Below are 27,282 nucleotides of genomic sequence, written 5' to 3' on the forward strand. Positions count from 1 at the left end.
TCCAACTCCCAGTCTGCCAAGCGTTGACCTCCTCCCCCTGGGTCAGAACCACTCCCATGAGCTATTTAGGCTGGAGAAAGGAATGCATGGTTTTTGGGGTTTGTGTGGGTCCTCCCCTTTGTCTCTCTCCCTCGCCATGCTCCCCGCCACCAGAGAGTGCAGCATTTATTAAACACGGGCATTTTAATTTGGTCTAATCTGGTCTAATTGGAGTTGTGTGGGCCGAGTGGCTTTTCTTAAACCAAACAAGGGGTATTTTTGAAATCCATTTAACAGACAGACAAAATTCTGGTTCTGGCCAGCCCAATATTCGTTTTTTATTACTGTGAAAAACCAACTTAACGAAGTTGACTTTTCTTTGGCTCGTGCATTTCAGGCCGTGGTATGCTGGTCAGCGCTGTTCATTTAGCATAGTGTAGAACCATCTACCGGAAGCCTCAGGCTAGGAATTGCGTACATCAGAGGGGTTGGTGCTACCTGTGACTGCCTTGGTTTATAACTGATGCAGGGAGCCCCAGCCCCTTGTGGGATGGAGCAGGCCAGCAAGCAATTCCTCTATGGTTCCTCCTAGGATTTCTCTCAATGATGGTTCGTGACCCAAAAGGATAAGCCGAGTAGCACATGTGGGTTCTACTGCTTGGAGAACACCATGGCAGTGTGGGACCATCAAAGGTGGCAGCCAGGGTGCAGAGAAAGAAGTCAGCAGCAAAATCTCTTCAAGTCACTGTTAGGGTCCAAGAAGAAAAAACCCAAAGACCAACAACCACGCATGCAATAACAAGAGTGTTTTACTGATTTTAATGTTGAGGTGGCAATAGAGCGACCCCAAAGAAGGTCACAAGCTCCCTTTAAGTGGAGTTAGGGGAATTCCAGAGAGGGGGGATTAATCTTGGGCTGATTGGTGGAGGAAAGATTAGAATGGGGTCTGATTGGTGGAAGGTCCTAGCGGTTAGGGACCTTCCAACAGCAGGGTGGGGAAAGCTATCTTTAGCCTGCAGAAGTCTGGGGGCATCTGCTGAGCTAGCAGAAGGGCTTTTGGGGCCTGCTGATCCAGCAGAAGGGCTTGTGGGGGTGCTTGCAGATTGTCACCTGTAAGTTGTGGTTTTCATGAGACCTGCTTGATCAGCTCTGTCCCATTCTAGTGAAGTAAAACTAAGGTCTGGTCTCTATCAGGGCTCTGATCTGCTGCCACCCTCCCCAACTCCAGCCTTTTCAGTATCCTCTCCCCCTGGGAGGCAGTGTTCTCCAAGCCCCACCTTCTGTTTCTACCACTTTCCAATAGCGCCACCTGCTGGACAGGAAACCCTTACTACCCCAACCTTGGGAAAATTGAAACCCAAACCACACAAGCCATCCTCCAGCAGTGACTGGCCTCCCCTGAACGTCCAGAACCCGTTTACCTCATCACAAGCCATATCTGTATGTGCACATGATAGAATGGACCCAAGTCACCGAGCTACATCTGAGACCCTCCTAACTATCACCCTGTTTTTTGAGACAGGTTTGCACTGTTCAGCCAGACAAACCCAGAACTTGTTCACCAGCAAAGGCTAGCCTCAAATACGCTGCAGTACCATTTAATAATCTCATTACTGGGTGTATGTTGGGTTGGGGATAGAGGTGCATGCCAGCACATGTAGAGGTCAGAGGACAATCTCGGGGTCAGTTCACTACTTCCATGTTTATATGGGTTTCATGGATTGCATTCGGATGATCAAACATGTGCCAAGTGTTCTTATTCACTGGCCCACAATAACATGAAGTGATTTGACTGTTAAGTCAATCCCACACCAAAGACTCGCCTGACAGCCAGGATGTGACAGTAATGCCCAGCTAAAACTATCCTGAGGGCTTTAAGCGATGCCTCTGCAGTCAAAAGAGCACTTGTTGCTCTTGCAGAGGCCCGAGTTCTGCTCTCAGCACTCCATCTGGGCGGCTCACAACGAATCAGCAAATCTCCAGCGGATCTGATGCTCTGTCCTGGCCTCCATCAGCACCAGCACTCACTTGTACACTCACACAGACATAAACACAGGTTTTTACAAGTTGGATCTGATGAGGTGGCTCAGTGACTAAAGGAACTTGGTATCAAGCAGAATGACCCGGGTTCGATTCCCAGACAGGTGAAAGTTGATCACTCCTAGAGAAGCTGTCATCTGACCTCCACACATGCGCATACATTCACACACTAAATAAATATATCATTTAAAGAGAGTCTATCCCAGGGAGGGGCTGGACAGATGGCTCAGAGGTTAAGAGCACTGACTGCTGTTCCAGAGTACCTTAGTTCAATTCCCAGCAAACACTTGGTGGCTCACAAGCACCTGTGATGAGATCTGGTGCCCTCTTCTGGGCAAAAGGCAAACATGCAGGCAGAACACTGCATACATAATAAATAAATCTTAGAAAAAAACCCTCCCATCCCCAGGTTTTGACACCAAAACAATAAGCAAACGAAAACCTAGTCAGTGGGCAGAAAGGTTTCCAGGCCTCCAATCCAAGGTGAGGAGTGAAAGGTGAAGATGAGACTGGAGGCCAAGTTGCCTTCCGACTGCACTGCAGATCCCTGTCCCCTCCACTGTGGATCTGTTCTTCACTGAGTCAAGAGCCAACCAGGGCACGAGCCAGGTCCCCCACAGCCGACAGCCAAAGCACCACCTCAGGAAACTTAAGAGGCTCAATGCACGCCTCCTCTATAGCATCTTTATTCTAGATGGGATGTTAACATGGGTGAGAACGATCAGATGCATCAAAGCACTTCAGCCTGCTTCAACAGGGTGGGTAGACGGCAACTCCACACAAGTCTCCCCAAAGCCTTGAAGTCCAAGCTCACGACCGGAGGTGTGCTCTGGGCAGGGAGGGGCAGGACCATGCAAGTGCATACAGTGAAGAGGGACAAGGACTCGTCAACAGGGCTGTGGCTGACTTTATTCTATTTTGATGTCCCGCTGCTGCTTGATGAAGCTGATCAGCCCATTCGTGGAGGAATCATGCGAGGTCACGGCAGAGCTGCCCTCCAGCTCAGGCTCGATTTTCTTGGCCAGCTGTTTCCCCAGCTCCACACTGCCAGGGAAGGGTGGAAGAGGAGAATGAGCCAAGTTCCAGAGCCAACCCAAGGACACAACAGACCCTTCCTCAGCAACTCACCCCCACTGGTCGAAGCTGTTGATGTCCCAGATGATGCCCTGAACGAAGATCTTGTGTTCATACATGGCTGCAGAGGAAGGAGTGGAGGGTGTCCATGAGGGCCTGCCCTCCCTCCCTCCCCATCCAACTGATACCAAGCCTGTCAGTCCCATCCTCTCCCCACTCACCAATCAAGGCTCCCAGAATGAATGGTGTGAGCTTGGTGAACACAATTGAATTGGTTGGGCGATTTCCTTCAAACACCTGAAGGAAACAGACTCGTGCAGAGTGAGAGGCTCTGGAGCACTCAGGCCTAGGTGGGATATCTGTGCTCACCCTCCAAAGGCTCAGGGAGCTCCACCCAAGAGGGGCTGGGAAGACTCTGAGAGCCTTCCAGACACAACAGAGCTGTTAGAAACTCACGTGAACTGTGACAAGGTGCACAAGTCCAAACCTAGTGACAATCCCACACAGGAGAAGTAGACACAAAGTCACACCTCTAACCAAGAAGCAAATGCTAGTGACTGGGAAGGGAACATCAGTTTTGTTCAACAGAGTGGCCCTGGGTCTATCAACCACATTCCAGGCCAGGATGCAGACCAAGGAACTGCTGGTCGATACAAAGCAGGCTCCACGTCTTTTTGTTCATTTGCTTCTTAGGCTTTGCTGTTGGCTTTTTATTTTTTTTCTTCTTTTAAGAAAAAGAATATGAAGTTGGATGGGTAGGTGGGTCTGGGAGGAGTTAGGGGAGGAGAAAGAACATTGCTAACATATATTGTGTCTGGGGGAAGAAAAGGTTTTGAGAGGAAAGTCACACTGCCCCAAAGGGTGGGACATTTAAATCTGGGAGAACAGACCCTCCCCTATGTGGGACAACCAAATCATACCATGAGCCCCTACCCTGGCCCCCTCAATGCCACGCCTCGAGCTCCCGCATGTCACCCGAAAGCTGAAGTTCACAAACAAGGCTGACCTTGTGTGGCAAGAGCTTCTCCAGGTCCTCTGGGCTCTTTCCTGCAGCCTGGAGTTCCTTCTTAGCCTCTTCGAGTGACTTTCCCTTCATCAGGGCCTCAGTCTGGGCCAAGAAGTTGGCCAGGAGGATCTGCAGAGAGACACACAGTTATAGTCGCCAGTACGGCCAGAGTCCACTTCTCAGGTGGGGGTAGTTCCAGCATGGTCCACTCACTCAGAGCGCAGTTGGGGTGCGGAAGGAGGGCACATCTGATAACAAGAGGGCCGGGAACAATGCCAACTAGCCCTTTTCCTTTTAAGGGAGGTATTAATTGGGGACAGACCCCAAGAGCCAATCCTTTCTTGAAATCTGAGACAGGTTTTTGCTCAGTTATTCAGGCTGCCCTGAACTGGGATCCTCCTGTGGCACCTTGGCCTCCTGAATAGCTGTGATCACGGTGTGTGCCACCTTGCCAAGCTTCCCAACACAATATTCAGTCCTTGCCAAGGTGTCATGCTAATGACTGTCTTTTAAGACTTTAAGAGAGAGAGGTGCCAGCTGGAGGTGGCATATGCCTTTAATAGGTTAATAGGGAGGCAGAGAAGTTTTGTGAGCCAGCCTGGTCTACACAATGAATTCCAGGACAGCCAGAGGTACACAGAGAGATGCTGCCTCAAAACAAACAAACACCAAAACCAAAAAAGGGAGAGGCACTGACACCCCCTTTTCTTTATTTCTTTCTTTTCTTTCTTTCTTTCTTTTCTCTTTCCTTTTTTTTTTTTTTTTTTTTTCTCGAGACAGGGTTTCCCTGTGTCACTTTGGAGTCTGGAACTCACTCTGTAGACCAGGCTCGCCTTGAACTCACAGAGATCCACCTGCCTCTGCCAATGTGCTGGGATTAAAGGAACACACCGCCACCACCCAGTAGCACTCCCTTTTCTGGGTGAATTAAGTCAACAGTGCCGCATCACAGAAGTGTAGCCTGGGATGTGCTGGCACATGCCTGGAATACCCACACTCAGGAGCCAGGAGACTGAGATTTAAGGCCAGTCTGGGATGTATTGTATGACCCTGTTGCAAAATAATAAACAAAGACACTTAGCTGCCAGTAAGGAACCAGATGTTGGTCCTCCACAGAGTGGGAGATTCTGCCAAAAGCCTGAATGAACAAGTATTTCCCCCAAGAGTCTGGCTGTACCCTAACTGTTAACTCAACACAGCCTAAAGTCATCCAAGATAGGAGTTTCAACTGAGACACTGCCCAGATCAGACTGGCCTTGGGGGGGATTGTCATGATTGTGAAATGATGGAGGAAGGCCCACCCCACCGTGGGTAGGACTGTCCCTAGAGAGCTGGCTCTGGACTGGATGAGAAAACTAGCTAGGCATGAACCTGAGAGCAAGTCATCAAACAGCATTCACCCGCTGTTTCCTGCTGTGGAATGTTGAACTGGGTAAAGATGTGTTACATTTGTCTCTGCTGCATTTGTTTAACATGTAAAGATGTGTTACACTTGTTTGTGCTGCATCTGTTTAATTATGTAAAGATGGATTACATTTGTTTCACCTTGCCTGCCTAAGGCACCTGATTGGTCTAATAAAGAACTGAACTGCCAGAAAGAGAGAATAAAGAGGAAGAGAAAGCTAGAGGGAGGACGGAAACAAGAGAAGAGAAGGAGGGATGCACCCGGGGCAGGAAAGCAGGCAGACACCAGCCAGTCAGACACAGAGAAGCAGTGAAAGGAGGACATAAAGAAGAAAGAAAGGTAAAAGCCCAGAGGCAAAAGGTAGATAAAGAGAAACTGCTTAATTTAAGTTAAAAGAGCTAGCAGGAAACAAACCTAAGCTTGGCCCAGCATTCAAAACTAAGTCTCCATGTCAGGACTTGGGAGCTGGTTGGTAGCCTAAAAGAAAAAGCCTGCTACATGTAGTGGTTTCGGCTTCAAGCTCTCGCCCTGGTTTCCTCCAGTCATGGACTGCAGCCTGTAAGCTGAAACAACCCTTCCATCCCCCAGCGTTGCTCTTGTCTAGAAGCCTCTTAACAGTAGCAGAGACGGAAGGAACTAATACAGGTTAACACCTTTTAGGAGGTAGGAACCCAACCCTGACTGCTGCTGGGCTTCTGATTCTGGGAACTGAGATAACAGACTGTGTTTTAAGAGAGTAAATTTGAAGCTAACCGCTGAGCAGGGCAAAGCTGCAGGAGGGCGGTCTCAGGAGCCTGAGAAGGATGGGGAGGGCCCAGACAGGCTTCTTACCTTGTGATGCAGACCTTTCCGTATGGGGTGCTGGGTCTGGACAGGGATGAGGAAATCACAGGGTATCATCTTGGTGCCTGTTAAGGGCACAGTGGTCATCCATACAACCTCAGCCATGGGAGCTATCCAAGCAGCCTACAGAAGGTACTGCCCGAAAAGGGAGGTCCCTACTACCCCAGCCTCATCCAGCCAGGAACCACACCCACTTGTCCAGGACAAACGGGCCCTACCTTGGTGGATAAGCTGGTAGAATGCATGTTGGCCATTGGTCCCTGGCTCCCCCCACACAATGGGGCCTGTCTGGTGGTCTACCCGGACACCGGACTTGGTGACATACTTCCCATTGGACTCCATGTCGCCCTGGAATGAGGACAGAAACTCAACCCTCTACCTGCAAGATTCCCCTTTTATAAACTGTGCCTGGATCCTTCCTGGGGTGCCTCAGTTTCGATTTTTTTTTTTTAATTTTTTTCAAATATTTATTTATTTATTATGTATACAATTTTCTGTCTGTGTGTATGCCTGAAGGCCAGAAGAGGGCGCCAGACCTCTTTACAGATGGTTGTGAGCCACCATGTGGTTGCTGGGAATCGAACTCGGGTCCTTTGGAAGAGCAGGCAATGCTCTTAACCACTGAGCCATCTCTCCAGCCCCGGTGCCTCAGTTTCATATGGGAAGCCTGTAAATGTGGGTCCTCAGGCTCCTGAGCTTTCTGGCTTAGACCACCAGGAGAAGATGGATCAGGAGGAGGAAGACTCTCTTTAAAAACAAAATTTGTTATTCCTCTAGATAGCCTGAGGTAACTCAGGAAAATGGCTCACTGTTCTCTTGATCCAGAAAATCTTTCAAAATCACGCAATTTGAGAGGTTCAAACCTTGTTCACCTTAGGAATAATGATGAAGGGACTTGGGAGATGGCTTAATAGTTAAAGAGCATTTCCTGCTCTTCCAAAGGACCCAATTTCAGTTCCCAGCCCCCACATCAGGCAGTTCACAAGCATACGTAACTCTAGCTGCAAGGGATTCCATCAACTTCTTCTGGCCTCCATGGGCACCATGCACACATGTGTCATAAAGATACATACAAACACACATTAAAAGAAAAGGGGAGAGAGGAGACTGTGAGTAGGTGGGTGTACCCAGACCAAACAGTAGGGCTGGACACAGTGTCAGAGGCCCATAAGAGTGCTGATTTTGTTGCATGTGCTTACAAATGCAGAGAGGTTGGGTGTAGTTTCTGGTCACTGACTATATCCAGGTGAACAACGACTCCAGGTTGGGCCACAGTATAGGTCGTGGGGGTCCCAGCTCACAACATCACCCAAAACAGCAACATGTAAGAGCCAAAGAGGAAGACACATGCCCACAACCAATCCAGGATGAGTCTGGCCAGGGCACCTCTCACAGTGGTGCGTTTCAGCTGATGACATGGGCGGAATAGATTTGTAAGCAAGATGTGCTGTGAACCCAGGAGTGGAGATGTGCCACGGACATACCCAAGGGCAAGGGGAGACCCTGGAACCTGCCACTAGACATTTCTATGGATGGCCTGGCAGCTAGTACCTGCTGGAAGTAGGCAGCAAAACGGTGCATATACTGGTCATATGGCAGCATGGCGTGGGTCTCACACCCAAAGCAGTTGATATACCAGATGCCCAGAAGAGCCAGCAGGACAGGAGCATTGTTCTCCAGGGGTGCCGTGCGGAAGTGCTGGTCCTGAAAGAACAATAAGGTGGGTAGGGGCTGAGCAGCTGTCGGGAAGAGGAGGGAAATGGGGAAAGGAAGGAGGGAGCGGGACCAGTAATGTCTCAGGCCACTCTGCACTCACCATCCAGTGAGCCCCAGAGAGCAGCTGTTCGAAGTGGTCAAAACCTGTGAACAAAAGTAGCGTAAACAAAAGTGACCACGTGTCTTGACCACCCTGCATCTTCCTGGCAGTTGGTCACAGTTTTTTGTTTTTGTTTCGCGTTTTTTCTGGAACTAGGAAATGTTGGATGTGGATCCAGAAGGCAGCCTGGGAGAAAGAGGGGCCTGCAGAAAGCCTTGCTCTTCAGAGCTGGCACAGCGCACAACACCAACCCTGGCTTTTTTCTCCCAGAACTAAAAGAATAAATATTTCTATGTAGGAGCAGAGAGGCTGGAAGCCTATGAGGTAAGCAAGGCATTCAGGGATGCCACCTCAACCTCACACTGCCTCCTGAAGGCGACTCAGATACATACCCACGTGCAGAGCGATGGAAAGTCCAATGGCTGACCACAGCGAGTAGCGGCCGCCTACCCACTAGGAGAGAAGGAAATGGCATTGAAGGAGGGCGGGCACACCCTACCCCCTCCCTCCTGCCACGCCTTTCCCTGGAAAGTCACTCTTCCCACAGGTACAGTTTAGAGGGCTTGATCCAAGTCAACTCTGCCCAGTCAGACAGCAAACCAGGCTTTAGTGACTGTCCACGCTGGCCAGTGATGCAGACTATACGAGGGATGTAGGATGTTACCGTGGCTGGCCTTTTCTTCTCAGCAGACCCAAGTCCTCAAACCTGTCAGCTCCTGTCTCCTTGGCAGTGACAGGCAGCCTCATACCTGTGTCAGTCTTGCCTTCTGAGTGTTCACAGAACCAGGACCTCATACCTGTGCTCAGCACTTCACGACCTGTGCCAGTCCCTACTTTCTCAGTGCTGACAGAAAGGGCTCCCGGGCTGTGCTAAACCTGCTTCCTCAGATGTTGACATACAAACCTGGTCCCAACCCAATCTCCTCAGATACTGGCAGACCAAGTCCTCCTATCTGGGCACACCTGCCTCAGACATAACTTAAGAGCCTCATACCTGGGCCTACCTTAGTGTCTCAGGCACTGATGGACTTAATGACTCATACCTGGGTCATCCTCATCTCCTTGGATACTGGCAGACCAAACACTCATCCCTGTGCTGAACTCACCTGCTCAGACACTGATGGACCCTAAACCATAAACATGTGCCCACCTCATCTCCTCAGAAACTGGGAGACCAGAGCCTCATACCTGCGCTTACCCTGTCTCCTCAGAAATAGGCAGACCAGAGCCCCATACCTGTACCTACCCTTTCTCCTCAGAAACTGGGAGACCAGAACCTCATACCTGCGCTTACCCTGTCTCCTCAGAAATAGGCAGACCAGAGCCCCATACCTGTACCTACCCTTTCTCCTCAGAAACTGGGAGACCAGAACCTCATACCTGAGCTTACCCTGTCTCCTCAGAAATAGGCAGACCAGAGCCCCATACCTGAGCTTATCCTGTCTCCTCAGAAATTGGTAGACCAGAGCCCCATACCTGAGCTTACCCTGTCTCCTCAGAAATAGGCAGACCAGAGCCCCATACCTGAGCTTATTCTGTCTTCTCAGAAATTGGTAGACCAGAGCCCCATACCTGAGCTTACCCTGTCTCCTCAGAAATAGGCAGACCAGAGCCCCATACCTGAGCTTATTCTGTCTTCTCAGAAATTGGTAGACCAGAGCCCCATACCTGAGCTTACCCTGTCTCCTCAGAAATTGGTAGACCAGAGCCCCATACCTGCGCTTATCCTGTCTCCTCAGAAACTGGGAGACCAGAGCCCCATACCTGAGCTTACCCTTTCTCCTCAGGCACTGACAGACCCAGAACCTCATACCTGTACATACCCTGCTCCTTCAGATATCGGCAGTCCAGAACCTCATACCTGTGCCTATCCTTTCTCCTCAGGCACTGACAGACCCAGAACCTCATACCTGTGCCTACCCTGCCCCACTAATTCACCTCTATCTACTGTCTCCTAGGTTATTGACGGATCCACCTCATTTTCATATTTACCCTGTCTCTTTGGTCACCAACAGACCCCAAACCTCAGATACTTACAGAAGAGCTCATACCTCTACCTACCCTGTCGTCACATATGCTGACAGATCCAGAATCTCGGGCCCGTACCTACCATATCATCTTGGTCACTGACACACTCAGAGCCTTTGTCCAGACAGGACAGTGACTAAACCCCCACCTACCATGTCTCCTCACACACTCAGAGTCTCAGACCTGCACCCATTCCATTGCCTCAGGCACCAAAGGATCCATAGAGGGCACCAGATCTCATTATAGATGGTTGGGAATCACCCATGGGGTTGATGGGAATTGAACTCAGGACCTCTGGAAGAGCAGTCAGCGCTCTTAATCACTGAGCCATCTCTCCAGCCCGAGAGAAAATTTTTATATAGAGTCTGGAGCTGAAGTATAACCACGTGGCATCCAGAGAAGCATTCCAGAGTAGCATACACCAGAGTCCTGTGTCAGGACAGCCTTTTACATGAGAATTAAAACTCACAGGAAACCATAGGAGCAACTTCCTTTCTTAGGTCTCTCAGGCTGACACAGGACTAGCACCCCACGAGCTGCACAAGAGAGGTGCTGGACCATACATGCATTAGCTGTCTTCTGCAGGCCTGAGGAGACAGGCTGGGAGGAAGCACAGCAGTGTGCAGGTGAAGGGGGTGAGAACGACAAAGCTGAGTGGCGGGGTAGCAGACTGAGAGAGAGGCACACATGAAGACAGGAAACCCCAAGAAGCCTGAGGTTAAACCCCAGGCTGCAGAGGGCTGACGAGGAAGTTCACACAGGAGGAATGCAAAGACAAGGATCCAGGTTTAGGCAGAGCCTTGCAACAGCAACCATCCTGCGGGCCCGTTAGGCGAGACACGGGCTCTGAGATCGTGACTAGTGGTCAGCAGCCCTCGCACTGACAAGTTTGGCTTCTGACCTCGGCTCAGAGAAACAAGGTCAGATTTCACTTCTCGGGGAGCCTCGCAATGCCAAGCAGGGTCTGACCCGAACCTCTGAGCCCTCAGAATTGTCCCATTTGTATCCCTAGGGCAACTCAGACCACACAACAATGACAAAGCCAAAATCATACACTTGGGCCTGGTTACAGATCCCCAGACTGTGGTCAGGTAGCAGGGCTGGCTTGGTGCACCCCACCTCTAGGCCGAACCCTACACACACATTATATAACTGGCTGTTTTCTTCCCTTCCTGTCTTCCCTCAGTGTAGGCCCCAGGCATATCTATCTCTGGTTTCAAAGTCCTTGCTGAGAGGACCGTATCTACTTATGTTTAAATCAGGGTTTGCAGATGCCCTGCAAGGCCTACAGCACTTCGTCTCCTTTACGGGCCAGTGTTGTGTGTCTGACCTGAGAGGCCACGCCAACCAGCATGAGCTGGGCCGTGGCTCCGTAGGCCTGGTATACCTACCTTTAACGGAATCTTCTGAGAACAACTCACCCCTACCTACCCAGGTTCAACCTGAACTCCCGACACAGGCAATGCTGGGCCCACCTGTCCACCTGTGTTCAAGGAGGCTCCTTCTTAGTGGGACAAAGTTTCCATTTAAGTTCCATTAAATCTTTAACCTAAAGATTTAATTGATTATGTCTGCATGTATACCTGCAGGCCAGGAGGGCACCAAAAATCATTACAGATGGTTGTGAGCCATGTGGGTGCTGAGAACTGAACTCAGGTCCTCTGGAAGAGCAGCAAGTGCTCTTAACCGCTGAGCCATCTCCCCAGCCCCAAATTTCCTTCCTCGTAGTCTGATGTTGGCTTTCCTGATCTCACTTCCTGGCCAGGTCTACCCACCTGTGCTGGGCCCTTCGATCTTCAGACAACACCTGGCCAGTTCCACCTGCCAGTATTTGAGCCCACCTCTCCAGAGCATATCCGACAGGCCATCTCTACCCAAGTCTGGCCCTAGCTTCTCAAACCTGGATGGCCCCTACTCCGAGGCTTGACCATGCTTCTCTGGCTTTTCCACAAAGGCCCAGGTGTAACTCCGACCTTTGAATCCAGCTCTAGAAAAGGCCAGCTCTACCTACCCGTGTTCAACTCAGGTCTCAGTCTCCATCTGGCAGACCAACGGCCTGCCTCTGACCCTGGCCCTCCAGAACACAAATGATAAGCCAAGGTCGCTTACCTGCATTCAGCTTTAATTCCCACACTTCTAACCTTGTAACTGTCAGGCCAGGTGCATCAGCGCATGCCTTTAATCCCAGCACTCGGGAGACAGAGGCAGGCGGAGCTCTGTGAGTTCGAGGTCAGCCTGGTCTACAGAGCGAGTTCTAGGAGACCAGCTCTGCCCAGGAGTACAGTATGCATCCCGGCTTCTCAGAATGTCCTTGGCGGGTCACGGCTATCTATCAGGATGTTGACCACGACTCGCCAGACATATGTGGAAGGTCAGCAAAACATACCTCTGCACGTTGGAGCACACAGCAGATGGGCCAACTCCACTTACCTATATGACCATGCCCGATCGGCCAGTTCTGATCCTGAGTCCTTGCCCCACATCTCTGTCTACCTGATTCTGAATCCTCCTCATCCGGTGCCTAATAAACGAAGTCCGCTTACCTGACCCTGGTCCTCACACTGCATCCAACCTGACAGGCCAGCTCTAACCGTCTGAGAGACACAGCCAGTTCTGCGACCCTGGGGCTCCACAGACTCTCACGGAAGAACCCTGTCCGCTCATGTGTTAATGTCACTCTCATCAGAATGGTAGACCCAAAGATTCAAGGTAAACACTCCATGGACCTTACCCAAGAAACCGATCTCCACATCGCTGTGCCTGGCCACATTCAACCTTACCAAGTGAAGCTTCACATATTGAGCATGACCACACCTGGGAAACAGAGGCACCCCATCACGCCACACCCACTCACCCATGCCACACCCGCTCACATCATACCTCCTCCGTTTTCCACTCAGACACCTGTACCCCTACCTTACCTTACTTCGTTTCCCCAGCATCCCAAACATCCAATTCTTTGCCTCTGAGGTCTCACCTGACAGATGGCCTCTGCCTATTTTGCTCGACTTGCCCGACCCAAGGAAGGATTTAAAGACTAACCGCATCAACCTACCTCTGCCGGCTCTGCAGACTACGTCACACAAAAACTCCCACTGTGCTTGGCCAAGGCCAGCAGACTTGGAATCCCAGCCTGGGCCTGACCTCAGCTGCCTCTTCTGTACCTTACCTGGGAGACCAGGGCGTACAAACCCGTCTCTTAGCAACCTCCCCTGCCAGTCTTACTGCACACACAAGCAAGGGTCTGGCTTCAGTGCCTTCTGGATGGACGGCCTAACCCACCTACCTGAGTACTACCAGAACTGTTTGAACGTCACCTAATTACAGTCAGGCCTGGCTTCAATCGCAGCACTTTGGTGCCTGTTCGGGAGACTCAGCTCCATCTGCTTCTGCCTTCCTCCAAATTCCTGTGATCCTGGGGGCTGAACCCAGGGCCTGGACTGTTTCCATCCCCTGCATCTTTAGCTTCAATGTCCATACTCGACCAAGTCAGTTCTACCTCCATGTGTCTAGCCTGGCAGTCACACACTTGTCCAATTCCAACTCCTGAGACCTCAGCCATGAGATCACATCTAATAGACTCGACCACACAGAGATGCTACCTGCCAATCTCAGAGTTTCCTGCTGCCAGCATTCGACTTGGGCCTCAGCTAGCACATTCTCTGTGAAGCAGGTTGCCTCATCTGAACCACAGGATGTGTGTCCAGGACAGTGCACAGCTGGTCCCATCTAGACAGGAGTAACCCATGCACAGTAGATGGCTGGGACATGGAGCTTCATTCTCCCCTAGAGATGGGTAGGCAAAAGCTCTTCGGCCAACTGTGGTTGCACATGCCTATAATCTAAGCACTTGGGAGGCTAAGGCCAAGAGGATCACAAATTCAAGGCTAGCCTGAGCTACATGGTGAGTTACAAGTTAGCACTGGCTACATAGAGACCCTGTCTCTCAAAAATCATTTGAATGGGGACAGGCAGCAGCTCAGTGGTAGCAGCTGGTTTAGTATGTGCAGATCCTAGGCACTAAACACAAACTTCTATTTATTCAAAGAAAAGGGTGTTTTAGAACTTTCAAAACAAAGATACCCACTGGCCAATGATGCCACCAAGAAAAGGGCGGGGAGATGTCCCAAAGAGTGAACCTTCTCAGGTGGACGCCGGACACGTGTTAGAGAGTGCGCCTCTGCCCGACCACAGCCACCACACCCTCAGAGCACCCTCTGTATCCACAGGAGCCCTGCACTCAGGCTTTCACAGCCTTCCTCACAGCCTGCTGTGCGTGGGCAAGCTGCCAGGCCAGTTCCCAGTCAAGTCTGCCTCCCGGTGAGTCCTACCGTGTGACCTGCATGCAGCTCTACCGTTTGAAGTGGGAGTTTGCTGTGCAAGCTGCCCTGGCTTGGCGTGCCTAGATCAGGTCTAATGCCTCCTCCCTGACACCTCCCCGACACCCACTCCTGCAGTCTCCAGTGGGTCTCTCCCCACACTACCAGGTCCCAGGACCTGCCTCACGCTGCCCTTTGGCCTTTATAGACTGCCGCTGCCACAGCCTGGAGAAAGGTCATGCCTGAGAATAACTCACCTCGGCTAATCAAGAGGGCAGAGGTAGCTCTGGTTACCTCACAGTGGGTGCTGCTGGAAGGTGCCCAGGAGAGTATCGCTTCTCCCTCTGGGCTGGGAGCCTCCCGAGGGCCTCTCTGCCTTTCCCAAAGTGACAAGACATGCAGCAAGTGCTCAAGAAATGCTGACCTGACCTCATAGGCCCTCCGGTCGGCTCAACGGCCAGGACTCGGCTAAGGACACGCCAAGCACACAGCACAGGAAGGGCCTTACTTACATCCCAGAACTCGAACATGTTTTGAGGGTCAATTCCGAACTCCTTCACTTTGGTCTGGAAAGCACAAAAGGAGAGAGGTCAGGAAGCATCTGTTAGAGAGACAAGAGCAGGAAACGAGACACGGTGCCAGCCAGGCGCCACCTTCTTCCCAGCGAGGGGCAGACACCAAGCCAGCTCACCTCCAACACGCCAGGGGCCTTGCGCTAGACCACCGCCTCTTGGTGTCTAAGAACCAGAGACATCAGGGAACCATCCCCCACACCCTGCCCTCAACATCAAGAACTCAGACCCAGAGGCCATCCCCCAGGCTAGGCAATGAAGCCTGGACCACTACCTAGCCTTTCCCCTTTGAAGCTGATGCCACCTGAGGGTTCCCTAAGGAGACCAGTCTTGTTCTCAAGTGCTGAGGCCCTCAGGCAGCCAAAGCCAGCTGCCCCACATAGCTCCTTAGAGGAGATGTCCACTCCCTGCAGGCTGAGGTCAGACAAGGTGCTGGTTAGAAGCCTTCAGACATCTGCCTGGTCCCCTGCCCTCTTGGCACTAGTGGAGGCTGAAATGGTTAGGAGAAGTGGCAAAGGATCGTCAGAAGGACCCAGGTGAGGTTCGCGGTTCCCAGCTACTGCACCGCCACACGGCAGGTGCTGCTGCGTAGAGTCTTGCTGAGTGTCCCCTACCTCATATAGGCTCAAGGCCAGATCAACTGTGAGCCAGCAGAGCTGGCTCTAATCCCATTAGCACCACCTCACATAATCCTTGGCCGGAATAAAAGGCCACACCTGGGGGCGCCCAAGAGACTTGTGGCAGCAGTCACGAGCACATACTGCTTTAGCATTAGACCCGAGTTTGGCTCTTAACACAGCTCATAACCAACTGTAAGTCCTGTTCCAAAGCCCTCTTTGAGGTCATCCGTACATCATGCACACTCATATCCATTTCCCCCAAAACACACAATACACATAATCAACCATAAAATGAATCATATAAAAAAAGTCATGCCAGGCAATGCAGCAAATGATACATTAATCCCAGCTCTCAGGAAGCAGAGGTAGGTGGAGCTCTGTGAGTAAGGCCATCCAGTCAAGCCCTGTCAAAAAAGTTCGTCTCCAAGGTTAGCAAGATGGCTCAGTGTATAAGCCTGGAGATCTGAGTCTGATCCCAAGAACCCACATAGAAAAGGCAGGACACTCCACAAGTTATCCTCTGACTTCCACTGTAACGTGTGTGGCCATACATACATACCATGTACAGACACACACACTCAATAAAAAAATTAATTAAAAAAAAATTACACAGACACGCGATGGTGGTACGTGCCTTTAATCCCAGCACTGAAGAGGCAGAGGCAGGCGGATATCTGTGAGTTCAAAGCCAGCCTGGTCTACATAGCTGGTTCCAGGACAGCTAGGGCTGTTACTCCGAGACACCCTGTCTTGAAAAACCAAAACATTGGCAGTGGGAGCTCACACCTTTAATTCCAGCAGTCAAGAGGCAGAGGCAGGCAGATCTCTGTGAGTTCGAGGCCAGCCTGGTCTACATAGTGAGTTCCAGGACAGCAAAACTATTTCACAGAGAAACCATGTCTCAGGAAAAAAAAAAAAAAAATTACACCCAGGGCTGGCAAGATGATTCAGTGGTTAAGAGCACTTGTTCTTATAGAGGACCCAAGTTCAATTCCCAGTAGGGTGGGTCACAACCATCCCCAAATATAGTTCTCATGCTTTTTTTTCTGACTTCTGTGGGCACCTAGCATGCATGCAATGCAGACATACATGCAAAATACTCATACATATAAAATCAAATAAGTTTTTTTTTTTTTTAAAAAGCAACAAAAAAAAACAAAAAGCACATCAATTTACCAGGCCTAACAGCTTTAGTGAGAAGACATATGGGGAGAGACACGTTTGAGGGTGCCGAGGGCTGGGGTGCTCATGTGTATCAGTCTGGCCTGGGAGAGCGGTGAGGACCTCAGGATCCCACTGACTCTCAGTGAGCCACCCATGCAGCAACCCAGCCATGATGCGGCCCTGAATCAGGAACTGGGCTTCCCCACGAGGGAACGCAGGACACCACAGGGACACTTACTGTGTTCGTAGACAGGGCCACAAAGTGCTTTGCAACTGCAGATGGCTACAAGAGACAGAAGCACATTATAGCAAACCCATGCCAGAGGGGCCACCCAAGGGTGGAGAAAGCCTGATCCTACCGGGATTGACTGTTCTCTCACTTAGGCCCTGAGGATGTTAGAGGAACCCACAAAAGGTTAAGGTCAAGAGGGCAGGAACACTGGTGGAACATGACCGCAATGCTAACACTCAGGAGCTCAAGAGCTGTCTGGACTACACAGCAAGCTCCTGCACAAACCAACAAAAAAGTTGCTTAAGGTCCACAGACCAGCCTGCCCATCCACACACAGCCAAGGAGTAAATGATTCCACCGATGTAAAATGGGTGTGGTCCCTGGGAGCAGAGATGATCTAAAGGGCCAGGGACTTAAAGAAAGCATCCCCGGCTGGGCAGTGGTGTGGTGCACACCTTTAATCCCAGCACTCAGGAGGCAGAGGCAGGAGAATCTCCGAGTTGGAGGCCAGCCTGGTCTACAGAGCAAGGTCCAGGACAGGCTCCAAAGCTACAGAGAAACCCTGTCTCAAACCCCTTCCCCACAAAAAAGAAAGAAAAAAAAAAAAAAAGAAGGATCTTCAGTCACAGTATGGAAACTATTGAAAATGAATAAAATGAATGAAAAAGAAAAGGGGCTCTTGGCTGGTTAGAGCAGAGCAGGTTCTGCTTGTGCTTGGGACAGAAAAACAAAGCTATAAATAAAAAAGTCAAAAAGGCTGACTCCTGCTTCCACCCTTAGGAGAGAGGGCTATTGAGGGAGGGAGGGGAACGCAGGAGGAGAAGGAACGTAGGACAGGCACTGCATTCCCCCCCCCCAACCTCATCTGGGGAGAACTCTTAATACACACCACGCCCCCCACCAGCAGGACACCCACTCCACTTACATCCTTGGCCGACATGAGAAACCACTCCTTCGCTGTCTCTGCATTAGTGATGGTCTCCTGGGTGGTGAAGGTCTGCAAGAGATTGTGAGCAGTCAGCCCAGTTCAGGGTAGGCAGCAAGGCCACACTGGAGACTGCTCAGCAAATCAGCAAGACTATAGGCATCCGCAAACACACCGTCAGTGCACTGACTACAGGCATCCGCAAACACACCGTCAGTGCACTGACTACAGGCATCTACAAACACACCGTCAGTGCACTGACTACAGGCATCCGCAAACACACCGTCAGTGCACTGACTACAGGCATCCTCAAATACACCGTCAGTGCACTGACTACAGGCATCCTCAAACACCATCAGTGCACTGACTACAGGCATCCTCAAACACACCGTCAGTGCACTGACTACAGGCATCCGCAAACACACCGTCAATGCACTGACTACAGGCATCCTCAAACACAACGTCAGTGCACTGACTACAGGCATCCTCAAACACACCGTCAGTGCACTGACTACAGGCATCCGCAAACACACCGTCAGTGCACTGACTACAGGCATCTGCAAACACACCGTCAGTGCACTGACTACAGGCATTCACAAATACACCATCACAGTGCTGACTACAGGCATACACATACACACACACACACACACACACACACCTGTTACCATGCCAACTACAGGCATCCGCAAACACACCGTCAGTGCACTGACTACAGGCATCTGCAAACACACCGTCAGTGCACTGACTACAGGCATTCACAAACACACCAACACACCTTTAGTGCACTGACTACAGGCACCCGCAAACACACCATCAGTGCACTGACTTCAGGCATCCAAATACACCGTTGCAGGGCAGCACTCACTACAGGTACCAGCAAACACACCATCACAGCACTGACTACAGGCACTGACAAACACACCATCACAGCACTGACTACAGGCATACACACACACACACACACACACACACACAACTGTTACCATGCCAACTACAGGCATCCGCAAACACACTGTCGCAGCACTGACTATAGACATTGACGAACACACAGTCACAGTGCTGACTACAGGCATCCGCAAACACACCGTCACAGCGCTATGTGCAGCAGCAGCCTTAATTTTCACATGTTCACATGCAGGGAAGGAAGGACCCCATCCAAACCCTACCCAGAACCCAAATCCTTAAGGTCAGGCATCTCCCAGGGGAGAGGCTGAACATATTGAGCTCTCTCCATTTCAGCCTACCCTGGACCTCACAGTTCAGATGGAATTCTACTTTTCAGTTTTATCTAGTGTCCGTGCGTGTTTGTGTGTAGGCACGAGAGTGCCTGGGCACATGTGGTGGAAATGAGAGGACAACTTTTGCGAGTAATTCTCTCCACCATACAGGACCCAGGATCAAACTCGGGTCATCAGGCAAGCCCCTTTACCTGCCGAACCATCTTGCTGACTCTCCGATGAACTCTTTATTATTTTGTGTGTATTAGGGTATATGAGGCATAAAGAATAATAAACAAACTGTTACGTTCTCGGGCCTGGGCTCTGAAATCAGAAAGGCACAACATGAAGGTGTGGTGGCCCACACCTGCATTCCCAGTGCTCAGGAGGCTGGGAGAGAGAATGACATTCAGCTATAAAAGACCTTATCTCAAGACCCTGAAAGGGGAGGGTGAGGAAGGAAGGTGTGTTGATGGGGGCGGACGGAAAGAAGGTAAAAGGTGGATCTGCTCAGAAAGTAGTATCAGGAGGCCTGGGCAGACAGGTCTCCGAGTTCGAGGTCAGCCTGGTCTACAGAGCAAGTTCCAGGGCAGCCAGAGATACTATGAGAAACCCTGTGTCGCCGGGCGGTGGTGGCACATGCCTTTAGGGAGGCAGAGGCAGGAGGATCTCTGTGAGTTCGAGACTAGCCTGGTCTACAGAGCTAGTTCCAGGACAGGCTCCAAAAAAAAAAAACCAGAGAAACCCTGTCTCAAAAACAAAAAACAAAAAAAAAAGAGAAACCCTGTGTCAACCACCCCACCAACCAAAAAAAACAAAAACAAAAAAGAATAAAAGAATAAAGAAAGGTGTATCAGAGACATGTTGTATTAGGACAAGGACTTGTCTATACACTACTTGAGCAGCTGAGGCAGAAGGATCTAAAGTTCAAGGTGTCCCTGGTGAAGACTAGTTGGGTACGTGGAGTAGCTGCCTAGCATGTGTAAGACCGAGTTCAGTCAACAGTGCGCACACACGCACACACAGACACGCGCACGCACACGCACAGAGACAGGGCAGAGAGCACATGAAGTAAGTGGCTATGGCCCGTGACAGGGGTCCAAACTGAACAGGGTCAGGCTTTTATTAGGGAAACCGCTTTTGCTGCCAGACAAAGCACCATTCACATAGAACCGGTCCTGACACTCCACTGCCCAGGGCAATCCGCCTGTCCTCCCCACCCCCAGCACCATACCTTGGAGGCAATTATAAACAGGGAAGACTCGGGGGTCAGGCAGGCCAATGTTTTGGCAATGTGGGTTCCATCGATGTTAGAGACAAACCAGACGCGGGGACCTCCTGAGGAGTAGGGCTTGAGAGCTTCAGTCACCATGAGAGGTCCCTGCAGGAAGCGAGGACAAGGCTCTAAGGAGTGACTCCTCCCTTCCTTCACCCTTTCCCAAGGTGAGCTGGGCGCTATTTACCAGGTCAGAGCCTCCGATGCCAATGTTGATGATATCTGTGATGGGTTTGCCGGTGTACCCCTTCCATTCGCCGCTCCGGACCCGCTACCACAGAACCAGAAGATAGGATTAGCCCGATGCACAAGGAGAGGCCACAGCTCAGAAACCCCACCCCTTCTGGGTCATTTTGCCTGGATGACAGATATCTCGCAGGCCCTCTTGGAGCCTCTGGAGGCCACAGCAACAGATCCCTGTCATGCTCCAGGACACACATTATCCTGGCACACCGTCACATGCTATTTCCACAGACTTGGGACAAACAGGGCCGTCTTGTCTACACGGGGCTAGAGAGATGGCTCCGTGGTTAAGAGCATGGGCTGCTCTTACAGAGGACTCAGGTTCAGTTTCCAGTACCCAATGGCGGCTCACAGCCATCTGTAACTCCAGTTCCGGGAATCTGATGCCCTCTTCTGACCTCCATGGGCACCAAGCACGCACATGGTGCATATACACACACACAGGCACTCAAACACACACACACACACACACACACACGTAAAAGCAAAAAGCCTACAAAGAGCCGGAAATGTTCTGAAGTCTCTCACTCAGCCACACTAGCTGCCCCACTTTAGCAGGGCTTCCCCTGTCATTGCTGCCGGATGCTGCAAGCACCTGCTTTGATGATGTTGCTTTGCCTGCTCCACTAATCAGGTGACTCCAGCTGTTCTTCGGGATGTTGTAAACACCCAATTTGACAATTTGTTATCTGCTCACTGTTTTTAAACTTCTGCTTGCTACACTTAGGCCTTGCACATACTAGGTAAGAACTCTAGCACTGAGTTAAATCCCTAGCCCGTATGGTTCTGACACAGAATCTGACTATATACATGCATACATATATACAGGCTGATCTTGTACTGGCAACCCCTCTGCTTCAGCCTCCTGATTGCTAGGGTCAAAGCTATGCTACCATGTCCAGCTGCTTCCATACGATGCTTGACCTGGTACATATCCTTGTGAACTTCCACCTCTGCTTTATCAGTGCTGGCCTGCAACACACAAGGATACAGTAAAAATGATCCCGTGTGGATGGGAAGCTTGGGTCTAACAACCTAAAGCTTCAGGGCTGCTCTGACCCCCTCCCCACATCGAGTTATTCTTTCAACTTATGTGCATGAGGTTTAGCCTGCATGTACGTACATCTGCATGTCACACGCATAGTTTGTCTGTGGAGGCCAGTAGAGGGCATCAGATCAATCCCCCAGAGCTGGAGTTACAGAGGGTTGTGAGCTGCCATGTAGACGCTGGGAATCAAACCGAGCTCCTTTGCAAGAGCAGGCAGTGCTCTAAACCATGGAAGCATCTCTTCAGCTCTCCAATTTCTCTCTTTAAAGAGTCCACCTACCAGGCTGGAGAGATCTCTCATCAGTCCAGAGGTCCTGAGTTCAATTCCCAGCAACCACATGGTGGCTCACAGCCATCTGTAGTGAGAACTGGTGCCCTCTTCTGGCCAACTTCAGGCACACATGCAGGAAGAATACTGTATACATAATAAATCTTTAAAGAGCCCACCTACCACGTTGTCTGGGCACCCAGCCCTGTGACTAAGGGAAAGGAACTGAGGATTCCTTCCAACAAGCAGTACCAACCAAATTCACAGAGAGAATCTTCCAGAACTGACACCTTCAGAAAACAGCAGCATGGGCCAATACTCTACCACTTCAACAGAGCCCCCAAACCAAAACAATGCAGGTAAAACTGCTCCCCAACTTTTGATCCAAAGACACCAAGTGAAATAGCCACGCCAACCCTCTGTGTGCCAAGTTCTGGTGTGATTACCAAACAATGACCTATCACTGAACTAATGCAAGTCACAGGATATGATTCTAGTCAAAACATGAACAAAGGACTGGAGAGATGGCTCAGCAGTTGAGCACTGACTGCTCTTCCAGAGGACCCAGTTCAGCTCCCAGTACCCACATGGCAGCTTCACAACCAACTGTAATCCCAGTTCCAGGGAATCTAACAGTCTCTTCTAGCCTCTGAACACTGTATGCATATATACACACACTACGCTGAAGTACACACAGGCAAAATACATAAAAGAAAATATTTGAGATAACAAATTAACAAGCTGGATATGGTAGTTCATGCCGATAATTCCAGCACTCGGGAGGCTGGACTATCCTGACACCGTCCATAAAGAAACAAACCTAACACTTTGATAGAATTTTTTTAAAATATTTATTTATTATGTATACACTATTCTGTCTGTGTGTGTGTCTGCAGGCCGGAAGAGGGCACCAAACCTCATTATAGATGGTTGTGAGCCACCATGTGGTTGCTGGGAATTGAACTCATGACCTTTAGAAGAGCAGGCAATGCTCTTAACCACTGAGCCATCTCTCCAGCCCTTGATAGAAAAATTTTAAGAGTAAGTAAAAAAGATTAGACTGCCTAGAAGCAGCTGCTGGTATAGGTTTAAAGAAAGGGCAGGAAAATTATTACTGAAAATTGTAGGGAAAATAATTTTTGTAGGTCAGACTTGGTGGTACACCCCTGTAATCTCAGCCCTAGAGAGGCAGAGGCAGGTGGACCTCAGTAAGTTTGAGGGTAGCCTGGTCTACAGAGAGTTCTAGGACAGTCAGTGCTACCCAGAGAAACCCTGTCTTGAAAAAAACAAAAATAGGGGCTAGGGAGCTGGTTCAGCAGTTAAGGGCACTGGCTGCTCTTCCAGTGGTCCTGAGTTCAATTCCCAGCAACCACATGGTGACTCACAAAGATCTATAATGAGACTGGTACCCTCTTCTGGCCTGCAGGCATACACATACAGACAGAACACTGTATACATATTAAATAAATAAAATCTTTTAAGAAAAAAGAAAAAGGGGCTGGAGAGATGGCTCAGAGCACTGGCTGCTCTTCCAGAGGTCCTGAGTTCAATTCCCAGCGACCACATGGTGGCTCACAACCATCTGTAATGAGATCTGGCGCCCTCCTCTGGCGTGCGGGCATACATCGAGGCAGACTGTTGTATACATAATAAATAAACAAATCTTTAAAAAAAAAAAGAAAGAAAAAAGAGAAAGAAAAAAATTCCCAGTGTTCTTAGATTTAAAAAAAAAAAATCACCATAGAAACACAATGTGGTGCTGTGTGGAAGATCAAATACAGGAAACTCCCAAAAACACAGCAAAAAAGATGAAGCTAAAAATACTATAAAACAGCTGGGTGGTAGTGGCACACACCTTTAATCCCAGCACTCGGGAGGCAGAGGCAGGGGCAGGTGAATCTCTGTGAGTTTGAGGCCAGCCTGGACAGGACAGGTTCCAAAGCTACAGAAAACCCTGTCTTGAAAAACAACAACAACAAAATACTATAAAACTCTTTGCTGGTGCTGGAGGGATGGCTCTGCAGTGCAGTGTGCACTGCTCAGCCTGCAGGGTGGTGCACGCCTATGATCCCAGCGCCCGGGAGGCAGAGGCCAGTCTGGTCTACAGAGTACTTCTAGGACAGCCGAGGTTACACAGAGAGACCCTATCTCAAAAAAACAAAACAACAAAAAACCCATGCACTGCCCTTGCAGAGGTCCCAAATTCAGTTCCCAGCACCACAACGGCCTATAGTTCCAGAGTATGACACCCTTCTTCAGGACTCCACAGGCACCTGAACTCCCAATGCGCATACCCACAAAGACACACAAATATACATACAATAAAAATAAAATAAATCTATTCTTAAATCCCCTTTGTTTCCAGGCTAGGTGGTGCATAACCTTTAATCCTAGTACCCGGGAGGAAGAGGCAGGCAGATCTCTGAGTCTAACCTACAAAATGAGTTCCCGGAAAGCCAGGTCTATGTTTCTCTACAGAAAAACCCTCTCAAAAATTGAACAAACAAAAAGCCCTTTGTTGGCCTGGGGATACAGCTCAGTTGACAGAGGGTTAGCCTAGCATGCACTAGGTTCTGGGTTTAATCCCCAGCACTGTATAAACGGGGCAAGGCATCTCACACCTGTTATTCCAGTACTCCAAAGGCAGGAAGATCAGAAGTTCAATGTCATCCTCAGCTACATATGAAGGACGGGCTACATGAGACCCTTTCCATGAACAAAGATCCTTTGTTAAAACTTCAGAGAGAGCTAAGGCAGGTTACACAAACACCTGGTCAAAGACAAGGTCCCCAAGTGGCATCATGGTCCCATAGTGGTGAGCTCAGAAGCAAAGGTATAAATGAATTCATCTCAAGCCAGTCAGACAGCTCTACGGTGGGGAGCACTGGCCCCCAAGCCTGACCCCTTGAGTTCATTCCCCGGGACCACAGGGCGCGTGAGAGAACTGAGTCCCATGAGTTGTACTCTGACCTCCACAGGTATGCTCGCATACAAATGAACACATGTAAGTATAAGAACTTATTTTTGTTTTGTTTTTCAAGACAGGGTTTCTCTGTGTTAATAGTCCTAGCTATCCTGGAACTCACTCTGTAGACCAGGCTGGTCTAGAACTCAGAGACCCACCAGAGTCTGCCTCCGAGTGCTGGGATTAAAGACGTGAGCCACCACTGCCTGGCAAGAATAATTTTTAATAGCTTTATAATATATATCTCCAGCCCCTGCTTCTCACTTCAATCAAGGTTTACTAAAACAATGGACTCCACTCCACACAAACAAATTATGAGAAAGACACCCTTTTAATATAATCTTCATGTATGTGGGGCTTTAGAACACATGACATTTTTGTTGTTGTACTGTTTTCTGCTCGGAAACAGCATCACCACTGAAACCCAGGCTGGCCTCAGAATCATCATCCTTCTGCATCAGCCCCCAGAGCTCTAGGATGGCAGGCGTGGGCCACCACACACCATTCCATAACTTCCTACTATGTAATAAACAGCACCTCAGGACAGGGCAGCGACAGCTACTGACAATCCAGATGAACAATGGTAGTTTTTAATCGTTTTTTGACGTGTTCCTCTTTGGTTTTCAGACAGGGTTTCTCTGTAGCTTTGGAGCCTGTCCTAGAACTCTCTGTAGACCAGGCTGGCCTCGAACTCACGGAGAACCGCCTGTCTCTGCTTCCCAAGTGCTGGGGTTAAAGGTGTGCGCCACCACCGCCCAGCTTATTGTAAATTTTCAACTGACAGATGACACACATTTATGAGCACACAGTGATATTCTGATAACTGGGTCAGCCTAACTGCTATATTCAGTGCTTCCGACAGTTAGCGTTTCTCCCTTCAAGCGCTTGCCTGTCACATACCAGACTCTGAATTCAACTTCTAAAATCAAGAGAGACAGACTGACAGACATTGATTGGTCTCTCAGCTTTTCTTTTGGTTTGATCGGTTTGTGGGGCTCACTACCCAGCCTAGGCTGGCACTGAGCTTGTGACTCTCCTGCCTCCCCACTGTGCCTGCCTATACTGTTTACTTTTGAGAGGAGCAGCCACGGGAAGTAGAATTCCTCACTGGAACTGCCCTTGGTTAGCAGTGGTTGCTTGTTCATTGGGCTTTTTTGGAGAAAGGGTCTCCTCAAGTAGCCCAGGCTGGCCAGGGAGTGACAATCCTCCTACTTCAGCCTCCTAGGTGCTAGGATTACAGGCATGATCCACCAGAAGAAGCAGCCCATGTTGAACTAAAAATACCTGGTCATCCTGAGTCAGCCAATCTGACAGGAAGTGGTAAGGGAGTGTCGTTCTGCAAGAGCGCTGGAGATAACCCCACAGGGGCCACCCAGTGCACCTGAGAATACACAAGATCGTCAGAGCACCTGGGTCCACTCTGGCACACACAGCAGACGGCTAGGAATGCCCTCTAGGGGACATTCTGAAATCCAGACTCCCACGAGGGATTCCTAGCCTTCCTCCTCCCAGGAAGCCCTGCACCCAGGTGACTGCCTGAAAACGGCTCTTGGCCACAGCAAGCAGACTTTGGCCAGCCACACGTGGGAGCTGTTGCTTTCTGGCACAAACCCAGAACAATCACAGCTGATCAGATAGATGATCACTCTCATAGCATGCCCAACCCATACACACAGGCACACACCCATAGGATCACTCTTGTACCCCAGACTTGGTAACATCTTCCATCCTGTGTAAGGCTATCCCAGGGATACACACTGATTTAGCTGGTCTCTAAGACAACCCCTACTGCCTCCCCGACACCCATAAACACCGATAGAAGAGGAGGTCAGTTACATATGGTGTGATGTAGCCCCTAGAACTCGCTCTATAGACCAGGCTGGCCTTGAACTCAGAGATCCACCTGCCTTTGCCTCCCAAGGGCTGGGATTAAAGGCGTGCATCACCGCTGCCCTTGTAATAGATCGTTAATCCCAGAACTAGGAAGGCAGAGGTGAGGGGGATCTCTGTGAGTCCTAGGTCAGAATGCTCTACACAGGCCAGCCAGGGCTACACAGTTAGACTCTGCTCTAGAAAGAAAGGAGAGACGGACAGACAGACAGAACACGAACAAAGGGGTCCGTGTATGGTGCAGTTACATGCAGGATACTGACCCAGAAGTACCTTTACCTATTTTCTAGTGTAAATAAGCTTGGGGGGGCGGGGGTGGGGGGGGAGGGGGACGACACAGGATGTAGCT

General features: G+C 50.1%; 1 protein-coding gene across 1 annotated transcript in view; it reads right to left on the reverse strand.

Annotated features, from left to right (window-relative positions):
* Nucleotides 1–2,664: 2,664 nt before the first annotated feature.
* Nucleotides 2,665–27,282, reverse strand: part of Gpi (glucose-6-phosphate isomerase) — a 28,043-nt gene continuing 3,425 nt past the window's right edge. Inside the window, exons 5-18 of the mRNA XM_041653375.1 lie at nucleotides 20,707–20,790; nucleotides 20,478–20,624; nucleotides 18,024–18,095; nucleotides 17,105–17,149; nucleotides 15,023–15,076; nucleotides 8,556–8,616; nucleotides 8,164–8,207; nucleotides 7,899–8,051; nucleotides 6,566–6,695; nucleotides 6,336–6,412; nucleotides 4,100–4,228; nucleotides 3,315–3,390; nucleotides 3,148–3,214; nucleotides 2,665–3,063 (exon numbers count right to left, since the gene is read on the reverse strand). Coding sequence (XP_041509309.1) covers nucleotides 2,928–3,063; nucleotides 3,148–3,214; nucleotides 3,315–3,390; nucleotides 4,100–4,228; nucleotides 6,336–6,412; nucleotides 6,566–6,695; nucleotides 7,899–8,051; nucleotides 8,164–8,207; nucleotides 8,556–8,616; nucleotides 15,023–15,076; nucleotides 17,105–17,149; nucleotides 18,024–18,095; nucleotides 20,478–20,624; nucleotides 20,707–20,790 — 1,275 coding nt within the window. The 3' untranslated portion in view covers nucleotides 2,665–2,927. The remainder of the gene's footprint in view (nucleotides 3,064–3,147; nucleotides 3,215–3,314; nucleotides 3,391–4,099; nucleotides 4,229–6,335; nucleotides 6,413–6,565; nucleotides 6,696–7,898; nucleotides 8,052–8,163; nucleotides 8,208–8,555; nucleotides 8,617–15,022; nucleotides 15,077–17,104; nucleotides 17,150–18,023; nucleotides 18,096–20,477; nucleotides 20,625–20,706; nucleotides 20,791–27,282) is intronic.

Source organism: Microtus oregoni, unplaced genomic scaffold (genome assembly GCF_018167655.1).
Source record: "Microtus oregoni isolate MIOR12 unplaced genomic scaffold, Mior012 000006F_ref0000085, whole genome shotgun sequence".
Taxonomy (NCBI): domain Eukaryota; kingdom Metazoa; phylum Chordata; class Mammalia; order Rodentia; family Cricetidae; genus Microtus; species Microtus oregoni.